The sequence below is a fragment of the Chiloscyllium punctatum genome, chromosome 1, assembly GCF_047496795.1.
Source record: "Chiloscyllium punctatum isolate Juve2018m chromosome 1, sChiPun1.3, whole genome shotgun sequence".
In the NCBI taxonomy this organism is placed as follows: Eukaryota; Metazoa; Chordata; class Chondrichthyes; order Orectolobiformes; family Hemiscylliidae; genus Chiloscyllium; species Chiloscyllium punctatum.
Genome location: NC_092739.1, coordinates 33,760,907 through 33,787,809, shown reverse-complemented (window position 1 = coordinate 33,787,809; position 26,903 = coordinate 33,760,907). Strand labels below are relative to the sequence as shown.

The following is a 26,903-nucleotide window of genomic DNA, read 5'->3' as shown; positions in this document are numbered from 1 at the left end:
TAATATTAAGTAGAGCAGGAAGAAAGTAAATAACATACCCTCTGCAATGTTAAATGTTACCATTTACTGTCTGATACATCACACTCCCAGGATCTAATGCAGGGACTGTACACGCATCTCACCAAGGCTCATGAACTACAATTCTCACCACTGTCTGTATCATATTCCCTAATGGCTTTCTCCCAAACTACTAATGTTCCTCTCTTCTGCACTGTCTACACATTCACCAGGAACACCTCACCACTTCTCCAGTATTATTACAGCTGTTCCATCTATTTCCCCCATACTCATTCACTTCCTTTGTGTTATTGCAGAAAATTTCACAATGCGTAACAAGGTGGGAGAGTGAAGACTGGAGGAAAGTAGTGGACCTACAATTCCTCACACCATATGATTAATCAGCCTGGTAAACTGCATATTGCTGTATTGCACTGCTCTCCCATTACAATCTATATTAACTAATTCTTAACATATTTTTGATTCTTCCTACAGAAGTAATTCCCTGAAGAGGCCAGTGCCAGAGACCCTCAGCACCATCTCCCACCTCTCAGAAGGAAGCTATTGAACCTACCGAGGATGCATTAGGAAGGCTTTCATTTGCAACTGCAGAGATTTTCACCTTGGTGATTACTTTATTTAGAATAGACTTGGGAATACACTCTGGTGAGCACATCACTGATATTTTCACACAACTGGTTGAAGAAGATATGTCTCAGGGCTGTGGCGTTCAGAGGGCTACCAGATACCAGGCATCTGCTTAGCTACAGTCAGAAGATGACCCCAATGTCTTGGCCATTAATGGGTTTGTGGTAATCCACAAACAGGAAGAGTAGGCAAGTTTACCAGAAGCAGCCAGATCAAAGGATGGATGGATGGATGTTATCAGTATCACGTTGCCTCTGGCATGCTTGTAATAATACGAGTGGACCACGTGGGGCTCAGGCTTTGGTGGAAGCACAGCACTACTGTATCTTCTGTGACAGTCACAGGGCTTTATAAAGGTATTATCAGACATATTTGGTGTGAGTAATCCTTGTCTCTGAGCTGCCATCCTATATTGGTCGAGGAACTTGGAAGGATACCACGGTGGCACAGTGGTTAGCACTGCTGCCTCACAGCGCCAGAGACCCGGGTTCAGTTCCCGCCTCAGGTGACTCTCTGTGTGGAGTTTGCACATTCTCCCCGTGTCTGCGTGGGTTTCCTCCGGGTGCTCCGGTTTCCTCCCACACTCCAAAGATGTGCAGGTCAGGTGAATTGGCCATGCTCAATTGCCCGTAGTGTTAGGCAGGGGGTAGATGTAGGGGTATGGGTGGGTTGCGCTTCGGCGGGGCGGTGTGGACTTGTTGGGCCGAAGGGCCTGTTTCCACACTGTAAGTAATCTAATCTAATCTAATCTAAAAAAACCCAAATTGTGTAGAAGGGAATGATGACAACTCCCAGGATGTCTAGGACAGACCTCTAACATCTGACATTAATGATGACATCTGGATTGATCTAATTGGAATATTGATGGAATGGAAGTCTTTTCTGTTGATAAACTTCACACATTAATGATAGGGCACTCTCAAAGTCATGTGGATGCAGTCTTTAGTGCCCTGCACTTGGTCAAAGATGATGATGTTGCTGCTTGACTCTCCTAGTCATGGGGGAAAGATGTGAACAGCTATGATCTGGAGAAACATACATCAGTTACATCCCAAATGCATTTACGGGAGAAGGCACGTAGATCTCCAGTTGCATTCTGAGCACAAATCCAGCTCCAGCAGATGACCCAGTTCAGTCAAAATGGTCCAGGTCACCCTTAATCAGCATCTGCACTGCCTTTCAGAGAACCACAGAAAATGACAGCTTTTAGATGCAGGCTTGCATCATGCTCTATCATCTCCTTGGGAAATCTTCAGCTGCTGCCTTTCCATTTGGAAGTTTGGGGCACCAGCTGTAAATTACAGTTCTTGGTGGACTTGTTGACAAAGTACTCATTCCTATATCTATGTCATCTTCACATTTGTAACAAGTCAACAAAAACTTTAGCCATGGCAATGCCCATGTCAGATCCATGAGCAGACAATTTATGGGATTGTCAGAAAGATAATACCATTTCATTGGCAGAACACCTGAAAGTTTACATTAATCACAATGCATTCTCATGTTATGCCATGACATGGCATGGAAGCTTCCTCAGGAGATCAATTTAGTTGTCTGCTGAGACCATCAATGCCTCAATAAGATTCCACATGTTTACTGTGTTTCTCTCTCTTCATACATAATCTCCTGATTATTTCAGCATTTTCTGCTTTTATCTCAAATTTTCAGCATCTGCAGTATTCTGCTTTGTGTTCGAATATGTGTTCAGTTCAAATCAACAAAAACAGAAAATACCATTTGACCTAGAATATCACTCAGTGATTTGTGAAGGAATTTTGACATTGAATATATGTTGTTTAGTGAAGAGATTTTTTTGTTGTTGAGATTGTTCACGAGTCTTTTTAAGCAGTTCTTGAAGTAACTGAGAAAAGGAGAGAATCTTTTTTGAGTTATTTTCATACTCAGCAGTAACAGAAAAAGGGAAGGTTGTGCAATACTGCGCAAGAGATTGTATTACTGACTAGGTAATTCATAGGAAGTATTTCAACTTTGAACTGTCCTTCACCACAGATGGAAAATATTAACAGCTAAATGTATGGTCTCAATTTATTTATTTTGTAAATTACAAAATGTTCCAGTAAATTATAACACTGATTTCTATCATCACGGAAAACATTTGAATTTCCTAAGTATAAATAATTGTTGGAACAGCTTTATCCTTGCATCTCCTCATTTAAAATACGTAATAAAAGTCCATGTTGCAGATTAGTCTGGTGACCTCATACATTGTAACAGATTTATACTGGAACTCATGATTGAAATCAATGGAATTGTGAATGCTGATTCTATAAAAAGGTCATTCACAATTAAGGAAAAGGGGAGAGAGGAAAGCAGCGTAAGAGTTGCCGCAGGAGTTGCAATTTTCAACTGCGCCTTGTCTCATTGCCCCTTGAAGAATGATCATAGAGGAAAATCATTTCAGGATGTTGAGCTACCCTTTGACACCAGGCTCATCTTTTAAGCAGGTCTTTACCGAGAAATAACATCCAAACAAAAGTATCTGGTTGTTAAATGAAGCATATTACAGGATCCAATTGCTTGTTTTTGAAAAATGGATACCACGTGCACTATGCATGTTTGTTCCAGGTTTTGAGCCACCTAACCCATGATCATTGACCACTGATCCAAAAACAGTCTGTTATTTTTGGAGGGGTTTATGATGAGGGACCCACAAGCATATGTGTTGGTCCTTCCTGCCCATCAGATCAATTCAAATATGGCATGAATCTGATGATAGTTCAGGTATCCTGTCAGTGACGTGAGGCAGACATTGCAAATGCACTGTTGATTTTACCTGCAGTTTGAATCAAAGCAATTCTACAGATAAATAAGGCCAAGCTAATCTGAATCGCTCTGCTGTATATTCTTAATATTGCACATAATATTGCACATAATATTTAATTTTAGCAATAAAAATCTGCAGCTGAATTTTTGTTTTAGAGGGGGTTATGGCTCGTCCCACCAAAAGAAAAGTCAGTTACAAGTTGATCAACTTTAAAAAGACCACCACTCCACCTTCTCAATAATATGCTGCTGATGATCTAAACAAGCCAAGAGTAGCATTCTATCCTAAAGGAGGTTCTGTCCTTAAGTCTAAGCTTTCTGGGAAGGGAAGGATTGAGCACCCTTGCGACTTTGTTAAAAAATGGCCTTACCAGCCACATATCCTACGATTAACTACTGTATTGTAGCACTGGTGATAGATTGTTGTCTTTAAGTGTTAATTAGCCACTTAAGGGTTTCATTAGGCTTAAGGTCCGATAGGCTAATGCCCACCTTCCATATTATGGGGACCAGGTCTGCATTTTCTGGAATGGCTACTCACTATTCATAATCTATGTTCCTGCTAATGCCAGGGAAGAAATATCCATGATGTTGAATGTGGAAAATTCATGAAGCATTTGAAAATGAACTAAAGTTGAAATATTATTAGTTTAAAATCAGGAATATGCCTAATAACTTAGTGATGTTTTGCATCTAAAAATGGTGTAAGAAATGTTCTCCTCCTTTGAATTTCCGTATTTCCCCTCCAACTTTAATCCTCCACCTCTGTTTGTCCCAACCCCTGCCTTTCTCTGTGTCAATTCTTCTTTACCAAGTTTTATAAGTAAGTCAACTTGCACAACCTTAGGTTGCACTCCTTATTATTATTTCCACATGATAGGACAGCCCTGGTGGATGAGAAGGAAGTGATGGAAGGCTACGAGAGGCGAAAATTCAATGCTAGTTCTTTCCATTCTGTTTGATGATACTGCCTTGAAGCCACCAAATATAGGTGGTTACTAGATGAAAGACTAGATGAAAATACAAGGTCTGAACCATAAATCATGTTCTTTTGATAGCCTGGTGTCATTCTGTACCAAACTAATTCTGTCATGTTTACTAGTTATGGTGATAGTGGCAGCAATGACCAACAGGTTGCTAAATATTATTATACATTTAATAAACAATTAACCTTCATATAAATCAAGACAACTAATCACACTCTCTGAATACATGTGGTAATCAACATTATTTACCTATTAAAAGTCTTGTACTGAGCCAGTTCTACCTTTGGTGTGAGCTCTGGCATTGTGGGATGTAAAGTTGAAAGAAGTTCTGGATCATCTGCAATGGCTTCCTCCCACGGAGTTTGATATGATTTTGGAACAACTGTTGTATTAAATTTTTCAGGTGGAATTCCTTTTAGTGGTCCAGTATATCCTGTGTAGAGCAATAATGTCAAAATGCATATATAAATCATATCATAATTGGCATGGATGTCCCCTGCACAGTTGAAAGTTGTATTTATTTTTGCTGTTCTTCACAATGCAAACCCCAACATTTGCTGGTCCGTTGGATTCTGACAGCAAGTGGAACACTGTTGCTTCCCTAATAGGTGAAGTGGAAAATCAATGACAACAAATCAAGTGATGCCTCTTTCATAGGCCCCTTATAATCTCACATGGACCTCCCTTATCCTACTGAGGGAGGGAATGGCCAAATGGTGTTATAGCTGCACTGTTACTTCAGAGATCAAAATAACATTATGGGGACCTGGTTCAAATCCCACCACAGCAGGTGGTAGAATTTGAATGCAATAAAAAAAAGCTGAAATTAAGAATCTAATAATGACTATGAATCTATTGTCAATTGTTAGGAAAAACGCATCTGGTTCTCTAATGTCCTTTAGGGAAGGAAATAGACATCCTTACCTGGTTTGGCCTACAGCAATGTGGTTGACTCTTAACTGTGCTCTGGGGTGGGCAATAAATGCTGGCCTAACCAGCAACACCACCATTGCATGAATGAATATAAAATATCCTTAATATCATTTATTTGATTTATTTCAAATAAATCCTGCATTGCCCTTTTTTTACCATTTTGTGATATTAAAGTTAAAAAATTGGATTTTCTTTGTACACAGTTCTTCTACTTCTTAGAAATTCTGAGATATACCAGATTCCAGTTAAAATAATGGGATCAGATGAAGAGCTCCTGAAATAAATAGAATTAAATGCAGAGGAACAATGTAATATATTAGAAAAAGACTTTAGTAATGTGAAAACAGTGTTCGGGTTTATAAAGTTGTCAACAGGCCATTCATATCACAATGCTCAAATCAAGATAATATGATAATTCAATTATTATCTCTGTCACTACCCAGAAATATGTAATAGGCAAAGAAACACTTTATTATGATAGCACATGAGGACTTTAGAAAAGCAATGGTTTTCAATGTTAAATTTTCATTTTTTTTATTTGATGCAAGTATAATAAAATGTTTGAACTTTGCATTATGTGGGATCACTGGGGTTAAACAGACATGACTTTCCCCATGTCTTAGTACGATATCATTTAAAATTCAGCAATTGAGCCACAAGATCTACTGTGAATGTGTTGTCTCAGCTATTATGTCTCTTACCTGGAGCAATTGAATCTGGATTTGGTGGAGTCCTTGGATCAGGAGTATTTGGAGGTGTTTTAGGGGTGTTTTGTTGCCCACTTTGTAATCCGTTCTCTACGCCTTTGCAATTTTCTGTCCCATCATCACAATATGTTGTAGATGGTGCATAGCTCTAAAATAGATGGAGGATAACAAGGGTACATTTATTGTATGGTCTAATCTTTTAGTTAGAACATTTTTCAGGCACCAGTTTACAATTTACTTGAAATAAGTAACATTCATTTAATAGAAATGGTGTAATCAAAATATTACAAAACAATTTGCATTTGTTTATTTGAATACATATGTTTATGATCACATTTTTTGCCAGATTTTATTAAGTTAGTTTATGCCAGCTCATTTTAGAAATCTGAAACTGGAGAAAAATGTTTCTTGTCAGTGTTCATTATCAGTTTCAAAGCAATTGCTAAAAGTCAAGATAAACTTGTTTTGGTTATATATGCCCTTCTGTTAGAGTTTATAAAGAGGAATGAAAATGACTTCTATATTGGAGGATATATTGATTTTGTGGACAGTATAATTGAAGAATTACAGAATGGCCAATACTTCAGCATTCACTAAACTAATGGTCTTTATCACACAACCATATTTCAAGCAGTGCATCAGCCTCATTGTGATATGTCTTCATTGTGACATATTCCTATTCCTGAAGCAAGAGCATTTGAGCCCAACAGTAACTCAGCATGTATAGCTTGCATGAGCAAATTTATCTAATGCACCTGAATTGAGCCCAGTTTTGAAGTGGCAGAGCAAACAACATAAAACATGCACTTATTTCATCCTAGCATTTGCCTTTAACAGATACATGATTCATAATTGACATCCTTCCATCTACCAGCGGTGATGGGAGTTCAACCTTAGAATTTTGATGAGATTGGATAAACTCTCTACTGCACTTCTTTTGATGGATGAACAAGCCTGATTCTAAAAAGATAAAGTTTGCCACAAGTGTCACATATGAAGTTACACCTTTCTGGCTTGCTGGATGAGCTCTGCTGAAGCCTTATTTGTGGGGCTGATACAGTTGAATCATAAGTTAACCAAAATTCAAAAAGCATGCAAGAAAAAAACAAAAGAGGTGTTAAGACTTTATTGCTTTTTTTACAATCCACATACTTTGATTCCCGATTATTTAGTATTGTCTGTAGAATTACCAGATCTTATCTGTGAATACATACATTTATTTGTGAATTGACAGAGTTCTGGAATCCTTCAAATGTGTATTTGTCAGATCTTCTTTGCCGCTTTTTAAACAATCGAGCCCCTCTGTTGGAAAGAAGGGAAAGCTCTTCCAGCATTATGTCTTTGGGAACACTGATCTTTTTTCCATAATCCACATCTAATTCTGAAATATACGACAAACAATAAATCACAATGAAAAATTTGCATTTTTGATGCCTTTATGTTTTAAAAATATTTTGTCTTAAATAAGTCACAGCGATCCTTTCAAGAAACGGAGTTGAAGGTATGAAATGTTTCTTCTGTCTAATGTGCTTCATTTTCTGTTTAGGTTGGTAGGCAAGTTATTATTTGTGTTATAAATTGCACTCAGCTTAGTAGACGTGATGATGAACAAGCATTTCAGAATTTTGGAAGAAAACTGATATTTGTGTCTGAATTACAATGCAATTATACTTTTGAAAGTAAAGTTTGTAGTTTTATTAAACTGTTGCTTACTCACTGTGGTTAAATGTCCATGAGTAAAACGTAATAGCCAAAAGTAAGCCTATACTGATTCTAAGTTCTTTCTAGTCTGATTGTGTTTGTCATGATTTTATTGACATCTTCAAAATTGTGTACAGAAAACATATATTTTTGACCTACAAGCTCTGAATACTTACAGTGGAGACTTGGTAGCAGTAAACACTGGCTAGTTGAATGCTGTCGTGCTGGTTTATTGGAGGAGCCTGAGACAGTTGGACAGTATAGTTGTGTTTACATGGAGTAAAAGGGTTAATTATATCTTAACTCTAAGAATAACTAATGAGCATGCACATAAGGAGCTATGTCATAATGATGTCAGATATCAGGGAATGGGACTGAATGTGTAGAATTCCAGATTCTGGAGTAGAGTGGTGCTGGAAAAGCACAGCAGTTCAGGCAGCATCCGAGGAGCAGTAAAATCGACGTTTCGGGCACAAGCCCTTCATCAGGAATACAGGGTTCCAGATAAGGCCTCTCTTACGCTTTGCTGTTTGTAATGTCATACTGAATAAAGGTGCTGATGTTTACAAACAAGAGTGGGGACTACCTTCTATCAATAACAATGAGAAAGCAAACTCTCACCAGACCCACCGAACCAATGACCAGCAGCAAAGGAGTACCTGAAAGAACACAACTGCAGATTAGTACAGCAGGGAGAGGACAAGCCAGCTCGGCAAGCCAATTGCAGAAAAGAGAGGAAAACCTGAATAGAAACCCAGCGGAAGTATCATTCGTCAAGGAAGGTGTTCTGGGCCCATTTAGACATTGGACCAGGAAAAGGGAAACCTCACAAAATGCTAACAAACTGTGGAAAAACCTATGGTAGGAAACAGGCAAGCTGGAAAAATCAGTCACCCACAATGAATCAGAAGTATGCAAATTGGCTGTCTTTGCAGAATTGGAAATAATAAAAACAAAGAGAAAGTGAGCCAACAGAAACTGAAAAGAAACAGAGTGGAGTAAACACAGTTAAGGGACTCTGTTGGTGGAGCTTTGCCCAACCATTATTACAGATATTCTCATTTCATAACTGGATTGGCATCTCAAGATGTTAACAGCAGACTAAACTATCTGTAAGTCTCCAAAATTTACCAGATACTGAGGAGCAAAATGACTTTCTCTTGGGAGATTTAAAAGGCCCTGCAGGATATTGGCAGGCATAATTATGTAGACAAATGTTATATGAAATCTGGATCACTGATGGCATGGCTTACAACTAATTTTGTATTGGATACAAGAACACATATTCTTTTTTTCTAATTCAAAACTATTACTGAAGCCAAAATTCTTTCACCATCTACCATTTAGCTTTGGAGCATAAGAATTCAAATCAGAGTGAGAGGAGAGATGCAGGTTAAACTTGACTGTAATGAGAGAGATCATCAGTTCTTGGTATATAATTCCTAATCAGTACTCTTGAGAAGCAAAAATGCTTGAATTGCTTTGTATCATCTTAGTTTAGCAGTTGCGCCAGAAACCATAGTTAACTCAGCATCAATCTTCAAAACTGAAACTCCAATCCTGTTACCACTGAAAGATAATATATAAAGCTTCCATTTATCTCAGAAGAGAGGCTACAAGTAGCAGAATAGAAAGACACCAAGCATGAACGTGACAAGCCACAAGAGAACATTTTAATCCTTTGTTTTCTTCTTAACAGAAAACAGGCACAGAATGAAGCTGTCACTTATGCAGATGATATAATGAAAGCAGAGGTCCAGACACTTGTACCAAACTGGCAATGTGCATACAAGCGCTGTCTTTTGAAGTGAATCACTCCTTTGTTGAGGAAGGTAACAAAGAGATACATTTTTGCTTATGCAACTAAATCCACCAATAACATACAGCAAAAATTGCAACCAAACTTTTGTATTGACATTTTTTCCAATGATGAAAATCAGAGTATTACAGTGAAGCAAAAAGCAAATTGTGAAGTCTCAGCAACTGTCAGCTACAGCTCAACATCCATTAAAGATGATGGAACTTTGGCAAACTTGCAGGATATTGAACTGAAGATAAACAACCTTCCAGTTTGCAAACTAAGTGCAACTGACAGGCACAAATGGTAGCTGTCCTCACATTTAAATAGACAACACCTGAGAAAAGTGTACAGTAGTTCAGCCACAAAAGAACACTTGCAAAGCTTTAGAATTATTCATGGGCAGCAAGATAATCGCAGTATCTGAGAAGTCTTGCATTATGGAGTTTGCAAAGAATGTTCAGTTGTACATGAAGGTGATCTGCAGCCATTAAAGATAGGTTCATGAGCAGTGAAGCTTTAGGCAGAGTACATAATGCTTGTCCTTTATTAGTAGAAACCGTTCGTATCCAACACACACTCAAAGCAATGAGCAAAGAACATAAAGGTGGTCTTGATACACAGAAAAAAATGTCAAATAGATAGTTCAGCAATTGCAATTGATATGCAATACAGGAAAAGGCGATGCTAAGTACAAATTATATCAATATTGAACATTTAGAGATTATTATTCTGCTTAATTGGCAGCTGAATCTCATCAGCATGCCTGACTTGGAAATATATCACAGTTCCTTCAGATTTGCTGGGTCAAAATCCCTCCCTTACAGAATTGTGGGTAAACCTACACTATGTAAACTATTGTTTTTTTAATCAACCTGTTCAGAGATGTTATTACATATCTCTGAAGCAGTTGGGTCTTGAACCAGTCTCTCAGTTCAGGGGTAGGGATACTACCACTGCACCACAAGAGAGATTCTTCCGATTAGAGATGGATGAAAACTGTAAATAATTAATTACTGTAACAGGTGTTGGATGGGCTTTTCTTTTCATTTCAAATGGTTTAGCAGCAATGCCTAGACCAGCATTTATTAGAGATGGTCATTGCTTGATGCTATGTGGGAAGAATGTCATGTATTACTTTTCAGCCCAGGACTGAATGTTGTTTCGGTCATATTGATATTGCATATTGATACAAGCACCTTTAGTAACTGCAGGGTCAAGAATGATGTTGCACGAATGTTGCAATCCCCACTTCTGATTTTGTGATGGATTTAATCAACTGAAGCAACTAAAGATGGTTGTGCTTAGGATGCTACCCTGAGGAGCTCCTGCACGCACAGAGGTGACTGATCTCCAACAGTCACAATCATTTTCCTTTGTGCTAGGCATGGCTCCAAACAACATAATTTTTCCCTGATTTCCACTGGCACCAGTTTAGCTAGGGGTGTTTGATACCATATTCAGTAAAATGTCGCTTTGCTGTCATGAACAGTCTCTCTGGCTTCCAGCACTTTTGTTCATGTTTGGAACAAGGCTGTATCTAGGTCAGGAGCTGAGTGACCTTGGCAGAACTGAAATGGAACTTCAGTCAATAGGTTTTTGTTGAGAAATGCCACTTGAAGCATTGTTGACACTTTCCATCTCTTTGCTAATGATTGAGAGTAGACTATTGGGAGATAATTGGCTAGGTTGGATTTGTCCTGCTTTTGTGGATATTGCATAACTGAGGAGTTTTGCTTATTACAGGATAAATTCCATTGCTATAACTGCTGGTACAGCTTGGCTAGAGAGAAGTCTTCAATGCTTTTTTCCACAATGTTGCTGTACCTGCTGTCTTTAACCATTCATTGCTATCACATGAAATAAATCAATTTGCTGAAGACCAACACCTATGGTATTGGGAAACTTAGAAGGAGGCCAAGATAGATTACCTAGGTGACACTTCTGGTTGAAAACTGATGAAATTGCTCCAGCCTTGTCTTTTGTAATGATATGCTGCACTCTCCATCATTGAGGATGGGAATATTTATACAGCTCCCTCCATACTGAGTTGTTTAGTACAGTTGTTACACCTACCAATACTGTCATTGGTAGAAACATTTATGACAGGTAGATGATGAGGATGAGATCCAATGTGTTTTCTCCTCTTGTTGGTTCATTCACCACCTACCACATTCCCAGTTTAGCAGCTATGTCCTTTAGAACTCATTCACCTTAGTCAGTATTGGCAGTACTAAGCCACTCTTGGTGGACATTGAAGTCTCCCATCCAAAGTACTATTTGTGCATCTTTTAATTGGTGTTGAACAGGAGTACTGCTTTATCAGCTGAGCGGTGGATGGTTGGTGATATTTAGCAAGATGGTTCCTTATCCATGTTTGAATTGATATCTTATGTTAGGTAGCCACTTAATATTTCTATTTATTTGAGGATCTGAGTCTGATGAATTGGGGATATGCCTGGATGTTTTCTTTAAAAGTTCAATGAAAATGCATTACAACGTTTTCCCCCTGAAAATACTTCATGGAAATCATGTGACTTGTGATAGTTCCTGGTCTTGGTTGCTTGAACTCACTTGCAGAAAAAATAGCTGACTGTTTTACAGCTGGCTTTTCTATTTAAACTTTGTATGCTGGCTTGTGGTTTCTTTTTTGGAGTTATTTGAGGAAAGCCAGCCATGTACAAGTCTCCCAGCTTATGTCTCCAACTTCTGAAATATTTGAATGGTGAATTCAATGTAAAAACTGCTTGTTGTTTTGAAAGAGAGTTACTGAAAAAAATTATCAATATTTTATTTATTGAGTAAACTATAATTGCCAAGACCTTGGAGAAAAGAACGAGTCATTAATAGCGAGAGCACACACATGCAAAACCACCAAAGGGATAGACTTCGGAATATTTTATATCTTATTGTTTTGCATTCAAGATAAACCATCCTTAGTCTGAAATCAATGAGCTTTAAAGTGAGTCTTTGCAAAGAGAAACGTCTTCTTTTCTTTTAACTGAAGTGTGTGTCTGTGTGTGTTTTGAATTATTTAGAGGGTTAAACTTTGATATTTTCATATTATAAATTATGTTTGTTAGATAATTCTGCATCTTTATTTGACTGGTTTTGCATTATAATAAATTGATAATTTTATGTTTAATGAAGAAACCTAGCTGATGGATCTTTTTGTTAATATAGAGGAAGCATACAATTTACAATGTTGAAACATTTATATATAATAAATATTCTATTTTATATATTTTTTAAACATGTGACTTTCAAAGCAGTGGGACTGGAAAAAGATGACGTGCTCCCATCAGCTCTTCTACAATGTATGAGACTTCATGGGGTCCAAAGCCAATGTTGAGGGCTCCAACAGCAACTCCCTTCTTACTGTACACTAATGTGTGACCATCTCTGGTTTGTTGGGCCTGCTGGTAGACAGGACATTTTCAGGAATGGTGACAGCAAGGATATGATCCGTAAAGTAGGATTCCATATTTGTGATTTTGTCAGGCTGCTGTTTCACTGATTATGGGACAGCACTCCCAAATTTTACATGAGTCCCCAGGTGTTAATGAATAGGTCTTTGAGGGGTTGACAGGGTTGGGTTTGCCATTGTTGTTTCAGGGATAAGTTGGTGCAGGGTGATCTGTCTTAATTTATTCCAGTTATTAGACTTCTTGATGGTTTGATATCACTGATTGGCTAGCTAAGCAGCTTCAATTAGTATTTCAAAGTTAACCTCTTACTGTGGATTTGGAGTCACATGTAGACCAGGTCAGCAAATTTCCTTCCCTAAAGATACTAGTGAACAAGTGCCTACAACCTTAGAAGGAGCTGGGAGTAAATATAGAGTAATGGGTTAACTACACTTTGACTGTAAGAATACCTACCAAACTCGTGCATAAGGAAGTATGTCTTGATGATGTCAGATCATATAAAACTGGAACCTGATTGCCTAACATTCCAGAGAAGTCATCTATTACTCTCTATGAATTATATATACTCGATAAAAACATTTTTTGTGATCATCAAAACAAAGGAGGATTTTCTTCTATTAACAACCCAGATATGATCTGACTGCAGTTTAGAAGTTTAGAAAATGAAGACAAATCTATCCTATATTGAAGACAATCTAATTTGATTGCCAATAACATTTGTTTCTCCCAATTGACAATCAAAGCTGAATTGTATATTCATTTGATTCCACTTTGGTACATGGAATAAATTCCTCAGTTATCTCTAAAGAGTAGGTCTATATGTACATCCAAAAGAATACCAAATATCACATGGCCTATTCTGACCTGCTGTTTTGAGTTATAGTCATAGAAATGCATAGCATGGAAACAGACCCTTTGGTCCAATTCGTCCATGTCGATCTTAACCTAATCTAATCATATTTGCCAGCATTTGGCCCATATCCCTCTAAACCGTCTAAAGCCTCCACTGTTTCCTCTGGTAGCTTATTCCATATACACACTACCCTTTGCATGAAAAAGTTGCTCCCTAGGTTCCCATTTAAATTTTTCCCTCTTACCCAAAACTTATGCACTCTAATTCTGGACTCCCCTATCCCAGGGAAAATACCTTGGCAATTTATCCTATCCATGCTGCTTATGCATTTATAAACCTCTGTAAGGTCACCCATCAGCCTCCGACACTCCAGGAAAAACAGCCCCAGCCTATTCAGCCTATCCCTATAGCTCAAACTCTCCAACCCTGGCAACATCCTTGTAAATCTTATCTGAACTCTTTCAAGTTTCACAAGATCCTTCTGAAAGGAAAGACCAGAATTGCGCACAATATTCTTCCAGGATAATCATGAAATTTATATTTCTAATTGATTCAAAATTTTTCCCCACTGCTTTCTTTACATGTTAGATTCTTTATAAGCTGTTTTAACTGTTCCTTGTTCTCCAATTTGCTCATTTTCTGCACCAATCTTGTGTTTTTTTAATATCTTTCTTTAAAAGTAATTGTTTCTTCAAGTGAAAGTTTTTGGTGAGTGAAAACTTAATTATGTTCTGACTAAAAGTCCTGTTTGTCAAGTGTAAAATAATTTTAAAAAGTGAAATCTCACTGCTGCTGATGAACAGCACTGATAAGACAGAGCTGCATCTGACAATGATAGAAGAGATGCATATGAGATGATTAAAAAAAATGTAGTCTATTTCTGGGTTTGAATTCCAAGTCACTGTATCACTCTCGAATAATCAGGGCTGACATTTAATAGTATGAGACAATGTGATTAAATTACTGATGGATGCTTCTAACTTGCATTTTCAACAACAGCTGTGTGCAACACATTCAGAGAGTGGAATACAGCATATTATTGTATTCTTTTTAAGGTGCTAGCTGTAATATCACCAGCCGATATAAAATAATTTTGTCAGAACATTGATAATAAATGTTATGCTATAGTTATCAAATTTCATGAACTGAAAGTTTAGATAACTAATCAAAGGAATGTACCTCAATGTTAAGAATTTGGCATTGTGACATATTTTTATGTTCCACAATTGTCACATATGAAAAAAAATCATGTGACGTAAATATAAATTGAAGGATGTTGAGGTAAATGTATCTTGAAATATCTTTACAACAACTTTGATGAATATTTTCTCATTAGTTATTTCACACTTCCTTGGTTGTCTGGAATCACATTTTAAAACTTTTATTGAAACCAATGGATTTCCTTGCATTGCTTACGGACTGAAGAGAAAGTTAGATCATACATATGGGATTCATGTATACATCCCTTCATAAGGAGTGTTATGCTTTCTCATGTCATGTAGTTATTTTATCATTCTAGAAAGGTAGCCAGATTGTTAAATTTGGTTGAATGATTTCAGAGATAAAGCTGAAATTGGGTGAAAATGCTTTAACTTTTTGATTAAGTTTCCAATCTTGTAAGTGAACATTAACCAATTTTATTAAACATAACTATGTATAAAAAATATAAGCAGAGAACATCTACCAGAACCAGAACATCTACCAGGCTGCAGATCCATGTGATGTGAAGTTCCATGAGATTCTTTTGCATTTTCTCATTAGCTATTCTTAAAGTACTTGCTAGTTATCCCTACACTCCACAACTCACTCGCAAGTTATTTTATGGTACCCTTTTTAACCATCAACATTTGACCTTGAACATTTAACTCTTTACTCTTGCTTCACCACTCTTCACTACCCACCCACCCCAATAAATAGACAAAGTGATTTCCCTGGGGTGGAGGAGTCCAGAACCAGACAACATAGGTTTAGGGTGAGGGGGAAAGATTTAAAAGGGAGCTAAGGGGCAACCATTTGATGCAGAGAGTGGTGCATGCATAGAATGAGCTGCCAGAAGAAATGGTGGAGACTGATACAATTACAACATTTGAAAGGCATCTGGATAGATATATGAATAGGAAGGGTTTTAGAGGGATATAGGCTAAGTGCTGGCAAATGGGATTAGATTAATTTAGGATCTCTGGTCGACATGGACGATTTGTACTGAAGGATCTGTTTTCATTCTGTACAATTCTATGACTCAATGACTCTATGTCCCTGTGTACCATTGTGCAGTACAAGATGGATGGCAAATGGGACTTCTTCCCCATGCATTTCTAATTCTTTTTTTTCAAATGATCATCATCATTATTTGTTGATCTCTGTCATAAACAACAGCTGGCTTCTCCATTTTAGTCTTTTGCAAACTTTAAACAAACTTTCTGCAAACTTTTTTGTTGTCTCTCAAGTTTCTTTCACATAACTTTTGGCAGAAGGCTTTCCTCACCTAATAGTTCACAGTAATCTGGATCTTGATATTTTGTATCTCAGTATTGTGTAATTTGCATGAGAACATTTGCCATCTCTGACTCTTGGAAATCTGCAACCTGTAATAAAAACAGAAATTGCTGGAAAAACTCAGCAAGTCTGGAAGCATCTGTGCAGAGAAAGCAAAGTCAATGCTTTGGGTCCAGTGACCTTTCTTCAGAACTGTAATCTGTAACTGTTCTTTTTCAATCCCTAAGGTTTGATGGTGTGTAACTGCTCATTGCTGGGCTTTTGGGTCAGCTGTCTCTTTGAAGTCACTGTGTAATTAGACTGCTCCAATTCTCGTTTAACTTAACTGTATTCAACCTTCTTTTCATGCTCAACTTTAACCTTCATCAGTGTATGCTGCATTTCCAGAAGCTCTTTAATTTGGTCCTTTTCTTGTTAAATTTTTAAAAATATCTAGACTGATTCCAATGTTTGAAGGTTTTTCCGCTAAACAGGTCAGGTCTATGTTTATGTGTCTGTATATGATTGTAAAGATGTGTTGCATGCAGTTGGCAGAATGGAGGTGGGGCATCATCCATCCTGTTTGAGACTTCAATATCCATGAATCTACATTGGAGGTCTCAGGCCTCTTTCATGAATGATTGAAGATCCCTTCTCCGACTATGTGATGATTTTGCTGGTGGTAGAATTTTATGAAGCTTCACTTGTGTTTGTTTGTGGTTGAAGTAGTATAAATTATTTTTCTTGCTTCTTTGTGGTTTCTAGCCCTTACCACAAAAGGGACAGCAGAGAGTTCACAAACAATGTTTCTTGAATATTGGAGTCCAAGGAGTTTTAAGTTTTCTCCATCACTTAAATTAACAATATAATTGACAGATTTCTGACCCTGTGACTTAAAAGATTAAATGAAGGTCAGAACACCTTCTTGTGGATTGTCACTCCTGACTTTTATACCTTTTTCTTGCCTTTTTAATTTTTTTTGAGAGAGAAATTAATTGTCTGCTTAGTCTTTACACACAGGCTGGGGCTATTATAATGGAAAATTATTCCCGGCAGATGGAGTAATTTTCAATGTCTTAGGAGTTTACAAGCCAAAGAATATTCAAAGCTATGCAATAGCTCCAAGTTACCAAAGAAGTGGAATGGTCAGAAATAAAAGTGAAGGTAAAGTTGCCATAGTTCCACCTTCTCACTAGACAGAGAGAGAGAGAAAGACAATTGGTGTGGTTTAACTTCAGTGACCATGCCTGAGGTGAGGGGAAGTGTTGAGAAGGAGAATCCTTCATGGTAACCTGATCTAGTGTGGGAATTGAACCCATGTTGTTGGTATCACTTTGCATTGTAAACCAACTATCTAGCCAACTGAGCTAACCAATCCCCTGTGGTTACACATAACTCACGAGGTTTCTGTATGTTCACTTCCATTGGCAGTTTGATTTTAATAATCCTTGTGCCCCAAAGTTGATGAAGGATAGTCTGAGAACTTTCTTGCCTCAAGTATGAATGCCTGCTAAATCATTCAAAGAAGAGTTCCTCTTGCTCCTCAGTGTCTTCTAATGCCTAGACACTTCTAGAATGCTGTGGATAATTTCCCTTTTACTTTATTGCAATGGAGCTCTGTAGTGATCACTCTCTTTAGGGGAGGTGATGGTCTAGTGGTATTATCACTGAACTGTTAATCCAGAGACACAGATAATGTTCTGTGAACCCAGGTTCAAAACTGGTTATGGCAGATAGTGGGATTTGAATTCAGTTAAAAAAAATCTGAAATTAAGTGCCTAAAGCTGACTATGAATCCATTGCCAGTTGTGAAGAAAAACACATCTAGTTCACTAATGTCTATTATCAAAGGAAACAGCCATCCCTATCTGGATTCCAGACCCACAACAATGTGGTTGACTCTTAACTGTCCTCATCCCATGATGAATTTTCTAAAAAATTATGACTATAGCTCATGCTGGTAGTGTTCATTGATGACATCAATTGTGACCTACTTCCTCACATGCTTTCTTTGGATAGAGTCTCGGAGTGCTTTTTCCTTTCCATCCCTGTAAATAAAAACTTCAAATTCACTGTAAAAATTTCTTCCCTGCAGCTAGTTGATTTTTGTTTCTTACAATTTGCTGAATTTCTGACTGAGGGGTTTCACTAGTATTTTGTTCAGCTTTTGTGAGGTTTTCCCTCTCCAAAGTGTGGTGTTACATGGACCTTGAAGTCCATGAGCCACTATTTCCCATTGCAACTGAGATTTTCTTGAATTTTTTCTCCTCCACTTCTCGGTTTGGATCACTTGGCTGGCTCATCCTTCACTCATAACAATACATAGTCACTGATTTCTATTCAGGAGCTCCTTGCCACTTACCTTCAGTTCATGGGTCTGTTTACCATCAGCCATTATGCAGCAAGTTCAAGTCAAAATTCTTGTAAGCCAACATTAGCAACTTCATTAAACATCATTATAGACAGGAGATGTAAGAGAAACTATTGCCTTGGATCTTGTAGACTCGGTCTATTTCAATGTGATCTGACATTGTAATGACTTAGTTCCTTTCTCACATGCTCAGTAGCTAATCTGCGTATCAGTACAATTAAACCTTTACTCGATAATCAGTGTAAGTAGGAAATACCAAATTAAAAAGGTACAACTTTTTAAAGACAAGCATAAACAGATTCAACATTCATAACGTAGATGTAAAATTTGACAGATACTAGAAACATTATTAGAAAGATTTGAATGTTTTAAAGGCTTTTTTTTAACTTGCTGCCAAATCCTAACACTAATGTTTAGATGTCTGTTATAATTTGAAATGCACTAATTGGAAAATTGCATTGAATTCTAAGGGCCACCATAGGTGGGTAAATAGATAGTGCCCATTCATGGTCAGTCCATTTCAATGTTACAAGTGGTGGGCAAGGTGTTAGACAGGCTACCCATTCAGGAATCAATTGAGCCCATTAAGTGGACAAGTAATGCCTCATCCCAGTGTCATTTCTACTGAAGAGATAGAAGGATAGGTCTGTACGCAACCAGCATGCAGCCTGGCAGCTTTACTCTAAAAGGTGATGGCCAATGAAGCCTGGATGCTTCCTCTCTGGTTCCCAATTTCCAGTGCCAATTAGAGTCACCACCCTCCACTCTCCCAAAACAAAATATCTTTCTCTTCCTCGATCCACCGTCCCTTCACTGCCAAACATGTTTCCACTCACTGTCTCCTTCATCCACTCCTTGGGATTGCTTGAGATACCGGGAGGCCTACGTTTTTCAATGTTCGACTTCGACTGGCTTAGCGACAGTAACAGCAGTGGCCACAACCTGTGATTGATCAGCAGCTTTCTGAATCAGGACCCCTCCTGGATAGGAAGTGGGGTGCAGTTTCATCAATAATAATTAAAGCTCCATTAGCTACAAAATTAAAGCAGAGTGGGCTGGCCCAGAAAAGGGGAGTTTGTTACTAAATATTTATGCTGGGTTGCAGGAAGTCCACCTTCAACAGCTGGTGCAATGATAGTGACCCCACTTCTGAGTCAGGAGATCCAGGATCAAGTCATACTTACTCCAGAGGTGTGTAATAAAATCTTTGAACAGGTTATTAGATTTCTTTTATGTATAATTCAATCCATTAGTTCTGTTTTGCTCTCCAGAGATGCTGCACCATTCCAGGGTTTCTCTTAATATATTTAAATAAGCTGCCTTCGGTTTTTAATGTTTATTGCAAAAGCATTGTAAATGGGAATCAAAATCACATAGTTTCTGCCATGGCTAGCCAATCTAGCTGTGCTGGTTTTAATGAACAAACAGTAGGATACAACTCTAATCCATTTATGATTATGAGGGGGAGAGATGCAAAATCTAATGTGGAAGACGAGTGGTCTCTATTTAATTCACCACATAGCACAGGTTGGAAAAATGGTTTGCATCTGCTAACAATTACTCTAATTGTGTACCTCAAACCAGAAAGGTATCTTGCACTATGCAAAAATTATAACTTAATTTACCACAGTCTGCATTTTATAATAATAAGAGTATAATTTGAAGAATTAATTTGAGTTATATCATATGTCATAAGACTTCTGTAATGTGAACTTCAATTGAATACAAGTTAGTTTGACCTTTGATCCTTAACACCACCATAGAAAGACTCATGTCTGAACTGGATCAAAATTAGATCTCCAAGTATGTTAACATTACCTGTGGTGAAACACCCATTCTTTAATTAATTTGATTGTGCGGACACTTGTGGAATCAGATGTGTTTGGTGATCTTTGTTTTATAATTACCTTGTGTTTGACGCTTGATTAGCTTTATTATTTAGCTTTTGTAGTTGTCTTAACCCCTTAATGCATAAGGTGCAAGCCTACAAATCTGGTGAACCTAGGGAAACTGAAATGTTGCTGGATTGTGTGTCATTATAGTGGTTAAACCAAAAATGAAAAAAAAATGTAAAGGCATGCTCATTCAGAACAGCTACTTAAAACTTTCTCCCAGTTAATTATTTTCAGTCCTCAATGCACATATTGCAGTTAAAAGGACGCAAGGTTAATGATTGGCGTACTGAGCTGGTTTTCCACCTTAATTTTATCCCTTTTCTTGGAGAGAATCAAATGCTTCTACCTGGGAATTTCAGGCAATTCGGAAGTGGCATTATACATGTGTTTGCAAGAGTAAGGTGCTGCTGACACTGCAGCATTTTACAGCTCTCAGCCCATCCTTTTGAAAGTGTTGCTTGGAACCCAGTGAAAGTCACTCAATGTTATTGTTGTTTACATATTCATATTTGATGGGTGATGTGAACTGAGGGAAGAAAGTTGCCGTGGCAATCAGCAATGCTGTGCAAATATATATAATTAAAGTTTTGCGATTTGATGAGTGGCCATTATATTAAGTCATTTATGTGTAATCATTGTGAATGCATCTACCTTCTTGTATATTTTATATGCACATTTATAAATGTGCACATGTGCATAGACCCCTACACCCAAAGAAAATATGTTTTGTAAATGGTTGGTGATCTAATTCCGAACGTAGGTCAGAAGGTCTGTATATCGAGAATGTACGTCAGCTGTCAAAGATCTCAGCACTTTACAACAGCTACTCACAGTTGTTCAAACCAAAAATAACTTTCAAAGGACAGTGGTAATGACAAAAGGATTACTTACCATAGTCAGTAAGATATTCAACTAAATTATTTTCGGTAAAATACACACACATTAACATTAATAATCGACTGGGTAGGATTTTAAAGGATTTTGATTACTATTATGAGTTTAGAAATGATAGTGTAACAGTATCCTACCATTTCCTTGGATTTCCTTTACAATGGCAGATGCTTGTTGCTTCAATTCCTTTGTAAGCGTGCTGTGTGATTGCATTATGTATGTTTTTCCTTACAGTTGAAAACTGTAATGAACAGAGTTTACATGAATATATGAAGATCTGGTTGCTTTATTTTTCAATGTCAAAGATCATAAATACAATGACTGGAAATATCTTAATAAATATTTACAATTATCCTAACTCAGGCCATGTACCAAATAAGCTGCACCTTAACGTGTTGTCAAGAATTAGTTAGAAAATAATACAAGTCTTTATTAAAAATTCTCTATTACTTAATTCATAATTTTACATGGAAATTGATCCAGTGGAAAATATGCACATTACCTATTTTACACATGTTGCTTCTTGCTGTGTGTCATATTAATACCTCAGTTCTTTTACTTTCAAACATGGAAAAATATTTATACCGTGATTCTGATGTTTGAACACTAATATTAAACTTCCAGATTCTTGATAATGTATTATTACATTTATGTAAATTAACAACCAGCCAAACTTTAACAAAAATCAGAAAATCTAATGAGTATGTTTGGATTGTTACATAATATCAATATACATACTTTAACTAAGAACATAGGTAGCAAAATTTCTGTTGGCTCCTATCATGAAACAACAAACTTTGTAAACACTCTGAAAAATATACAATGTTACCTGTGTTAAACAATGCAGATCCTTTAAGAAGGCTTGAATATGATATAATCTCCTTTCCAGTAGTTTACGAGTAAAATGATTGGAGATGACTCGCTTTGCTTAGCAAGTGATAGATCTTTCCAGGATCACATCTGCCGTGGTCTGCACACCCCCAAACACCAAAATTAACTGGCCTCGGGGACTTGCATCAACTTTACATCAAATGTCTATATTTAGTGTTCAGCAATTCAACCACTCCATTCTACTCAATAAAAGGTTGTAGATAAGGACATCCAGTCCACTAATTATCTGGACTCTTGGATTACATAGTGTCTTGTGTAAACCAAATTGCACAAGACTCTATGTAAATAAATTATCTGATAATAGGAAAATGAATACATGTATTAAATAATTATGAAGACATTAATACCCTTTTGAAATGTGTGTTAGTGTAAATCCCAAACTATTCACTCGGGGCTTTAAATAAGTTTATATTCAGCTTGAATTGCAAAATTTAAACTACTTCACAATTTTATATGACTTAATTAGAAAACAATCAAATAGAACAAAGTCACAAAATTAAGATTAAGTTAATTTCTTTATGGCTGGAGTGAACATTCACTACACAAAATATTCCATTGCAAAGTAGTCACAGGGTCACTTAAATGTGCAAACAAGTTAGGGAAAAAGTGCCCTGGAAAGTTTTTTTAACTTTAATTCTCATGAGGCATAGTTAATAGGATTCCAGCCTGCCACCTCAGAAAGGTAGCCATTAAAACTGTTGAGTGTGGAGGCAGGCTGTCTAAAAAACTGACCTTGGTGCCCTGATATGGGTACACCTATAATGTACTGCTGCCTGGAATAACTAAACATTGAAAATTTTTTTGTAAATTCCAATAATGAACAAACCTGGCAGCTTTAAGCAAAAATCACTTCCTGGCATTCCATCCCATTCTACCACCAAAAAAATAGCCTTGCAAACCAGTAAGCACTTGCCATTGCTTGGCATAAGTTCATTTTTGTTTATCATGCATCACTGTTCAAAAAGGCTAGTTGTTCCCAGATGCCCAAAATGATCAAAACCAGAAAGTATTTTAATGGAGTAATATATATTTGGCTCAAAAATTAAATAGAAACTTAACAATCTAACAATGTAAAGTTTGTCCATGTGTACATACTTGAGTCACTGTATTCTTCCTCATCTTAGTACTTTTAAAGGCTGCAACCCCGATGGGTTCTCCAGACATATTGACAGCTGTTCAGTTCCCTGCTCTGACCACTATGATTTTCTTGGAAAACATCCATTAGATTGTGGAACCCATGAGTTCACATGTAGAGGGACAGATTTAGTCATAAGTTACAAGGCAAATTGCAGTGAAGTAATTAGGAGACATCAGTGAGAAGTGAAAGTGCTTTGAGTTGAATCTTCCATGCCCCTTTTCACCTTCCTACCTTTCACAGCTCACCCACAGTTCCCAGCTAGCAATGAGCTGGGGAATCCCTGCTACAAATCAATGAGGTAAAGAAAGAGCAGCAAGAAGACAATAATGATGAAGATAATCCTTCACTTGATTTCGTACCTGTAGCCATCAGCTCAGATACTTACACTAAAATAAATTCTGATGACAGCATAAGGACTGATGAGACCTGTATATGGTGAGATACATATGAATGAATTGAATTTGAGCTAGGTGACATTATAGTCGACATAGGCCACACACGAATGCTGCTGAAGACTTTAGTGATGGGCAGCCTACAGATGAACATTGATGTGCATATGCTACAAATGTTTGGCTTATGGCACTATATGCCATAAAACCTTTGGACAATCCCAAGAAGCATATGTGTGTCTGAATTCACAAGAGTGTTTGTGCAGAGCTTGAACTTTTTTTTTTAATCCCACAAGTCATGGTCTATTCTATCCATAAACTTCCAAATCTGAAGTCCTCTGCTGATGTTTTAGCTTGCATTGCAATAGAGGGAGCATCCATCCAAAAACTGAGTGCTGCAGTGGAATCTCAGAAGAATTACAGATGCTTTGAGACCTATTTAGATTACTACTTGCAATTCCAAGGCATAAAAGATTATTGGCCAAGTGCTGGAAAATGAGAATGGAATAGTTTGGTTATTTTTGATCAGTGTACATGTGATGCGCCAAAGGAGCTTTTTCTTTGCTGTAGATGTCCACGACTCTCTGCCTCAGGCTCTCATACAGAATCAAACTCCTTTTATAATGGTTAAAGCATGAAGGGTCGGTCACTATGTCACAGTAGTTCAACAATCTGTCCTTCAACAGAATATCAGAACTTTTCAGTTGCTATCCAGGGTAGTGTCATGGACACAAAGGGCGAAATCTTAGGGTTTGACAGGATTGTGGCAGAATCTCAACCTCAGGAACAAGTCACTGAATCTTTTAAGTAAATCCTGGGCATCAAGGTGAGATTCTTACTGGGCCACTTCAGGTTATTTTTTTAGGGGAATTATTGCTTACAAATAATTGTATTAACTGCAGATCTCACATCATCAAGATGCAGTTTTCTATTTTACCACCCATCGCAATCAAGGTGGGTATCCAGACGTTTTGGCATGGAAATCAGAATGGATATTTGGTGATTTCAGAAGCCCAAAGTATAATCTTCCTCTACTTTGAACACCAGGCCCCATTATCTCAGAGAACATGAGCATTGGTCACATGTTCCCCATGTCCATGGACATTAACATCCAACATGGGCTAGCTTCTAAGAATCTTCGTGGCATATCTCCAATCTATTTACAGTACAAATCTGTACTTTACACAAAATATTATTTGTCAGTCCATATAAATAATATCCATAGACGTTTCTCTGTCCTCTACTATAATACACTCAAAATATAATAGTCATGCTCACAAGGCATGAGCTAAGCTTCATGTTCTCTCAAAAGTGAAAAATGTGCAAACGTGAAATGTGCAATTTACCAATCTAAAGGAACAGTCCCAGAATTAAGGGTACTAAGGAAAATTATAGTTCGAACATCAGAAATTTCTTATCTATTTACTTGCAAATTTTGTTTGGAGACCATCTGGTCATATGCATTTGTTACTCTTTAGTATCTGCTTTCTTTTATTGTTATTTTCCACACAATTTTAGGCCATATTTTTAAACCTAAGCAGAAGTACTTAGCAGGTTGATTTTTGGAATCACTTATAAATTTCTCTGCATTCTTCAGTTTTATAGCTCTTGCCATCTGTTGTGCCATTCCTTGTTGTTCTTTGTACCTTTAGATTCAGCAGGATCTGAGTGATTTTCTATACTTGTGTATTTTTTTTAGTTTATTGTTATTTCTTATCAGTTTGTGGTCTACACCTTTTTTGACAAGTAGAGCTCTCACCACTTAAGGATATAAATAGTTTTTTTTATCATGTCAAGTTATTCCTGAACAAGACTCATTGCATGCTTTACCATTAATGGATCTGTCCATTATTATAACACAAAGACTTTGTCTTACCCCATTGAAGTCAGCTGTATCTATGTAAATCAGGAATTGATAGCATTTCTCTTTTCTAACCCCAACGTGTAGTTAACCTTATTATGATTGCTATTGGACAACTGTCTGTGCACCACTGAACTGCTAGCTAAATCTGGTTCATTCTGTCTGCCAGTCTTTCCCCTTCCCACTTTTGTAAGGATTCATCCATTGACTGCTGTTGGATTGGCCCATCCTTATCGGCAAAGTACCATGGCGGTTTTAAATTTCCTTTTGCAGAATGGCTGACCATGGAAGTCTCCTATATTTACTGCCTGCTATAAGGCATATTGGCAGGAATTACAAGCTGTTAATCAATCCAGCTGTGATATGGGACTATCTTCCATGGCTAACGTGTTCCAGCCACGAATGTTTTTTGTAGAACTAGAACCTGGAGCCTCATGGGCGAGAGGTAGTAATGCTACTATTGCACCACAAGCCCTTTCAAAATGGCCAACTATTTTCTCCAAAGCCTCTGGCAGGTCACCAGTAATCACTGAATTGTCTTCCTAAACAGCAATTAGAACTCCCAATGTGGGAAAAATGTCTGAAGGTTAGAAAAGTTGTTTACTTGTGCTCTGGGGAGGCTGCAAATCTGCAAAGTTTCCATTGCTTCCAATAGCACAGCCTTCAAACTTTCCCACCAATCACCAAAGACTTAGTGACATTGTTGACATAGTCTTTGGCTCACCATCACAAATACTCTATCCTCTTCACCGTTTCCAGCTTCCTTCTGGGCTACTGTGGGTTTTTCTCATCTATATGCTTCTGTGAGGAAATTTGTGATATTTTTTCTACAGTAAAATGTTATAATGCAAGCTGATGCTACAATTTTGCTTTACTTTTCAATCTGAAAGTTGAAAGCAACTAAGAGGTTTAAAAAAATTGTAGTTATTGGACTAGTAATTTGGAGGCCAGAATTATTAATTCAGGGGACATAAGTTCAAATTCTAGAATTCAGTTTGAGCATATGAATTTAGTCAAAACAAATTAATACATTTGGAAATTAAAAATATTAAATATGACTATTTGTTGGATTGTTGTAAAAATAAACTGAGGGGGAAAGTATGCTGTTGCCTAATTTTGTCTGTATTAGCACAATGTGGTTTTAGTCTTAATGACCT

At 37.3% G+C, this 26,903-nt stretch overlaps 1 protein-coding gene across 2 annotated transcripts in view; it reads right to left on the bottom strand.

The window, feature by feature from the left end:
* Positions 1-22,469, bottom strand: part of myoz2b (myozenin 2b) — a 35,032-nt gene extending 12,563 nt beyond the window's left edge. Inside the window, exons 1-5 of one of the 2 annotated variants that reach the window (XM_072589173.1) lie at positions 22,297-22,469; positions 21,605-21,708; positions 7,270-7,436; positions 6,050-6,203; positions 4,665-4,848 (exon numbers count right to left, since the gene is read on the bottom strand). In XM_072589173.1, coding sequence (XP_072445274.1) covers positions 4,665-4,848; positions 6,050-6,203; positions 7,270-7,436; positions 21,605-21,680 — 581 coding nt within the window. In that variant the 5' untranslated portion in view covers positions 21,681-21,708; positions 22,297-22,469. Of the gene's footprint in view, positions 1-4,664; positions 4,849-6,049; positions 6,204-7,269; positions 7,437-8,377; positions 8,416-21,604; positions 21,709-22,296 lie in introns of those variants that run through there. The other variant, XM_072589227.1, reaches the window with a different exon arrangement.
* Between the last annotated feature and the right edge of the window lie 4,434 nt (positions 22,470-26,903).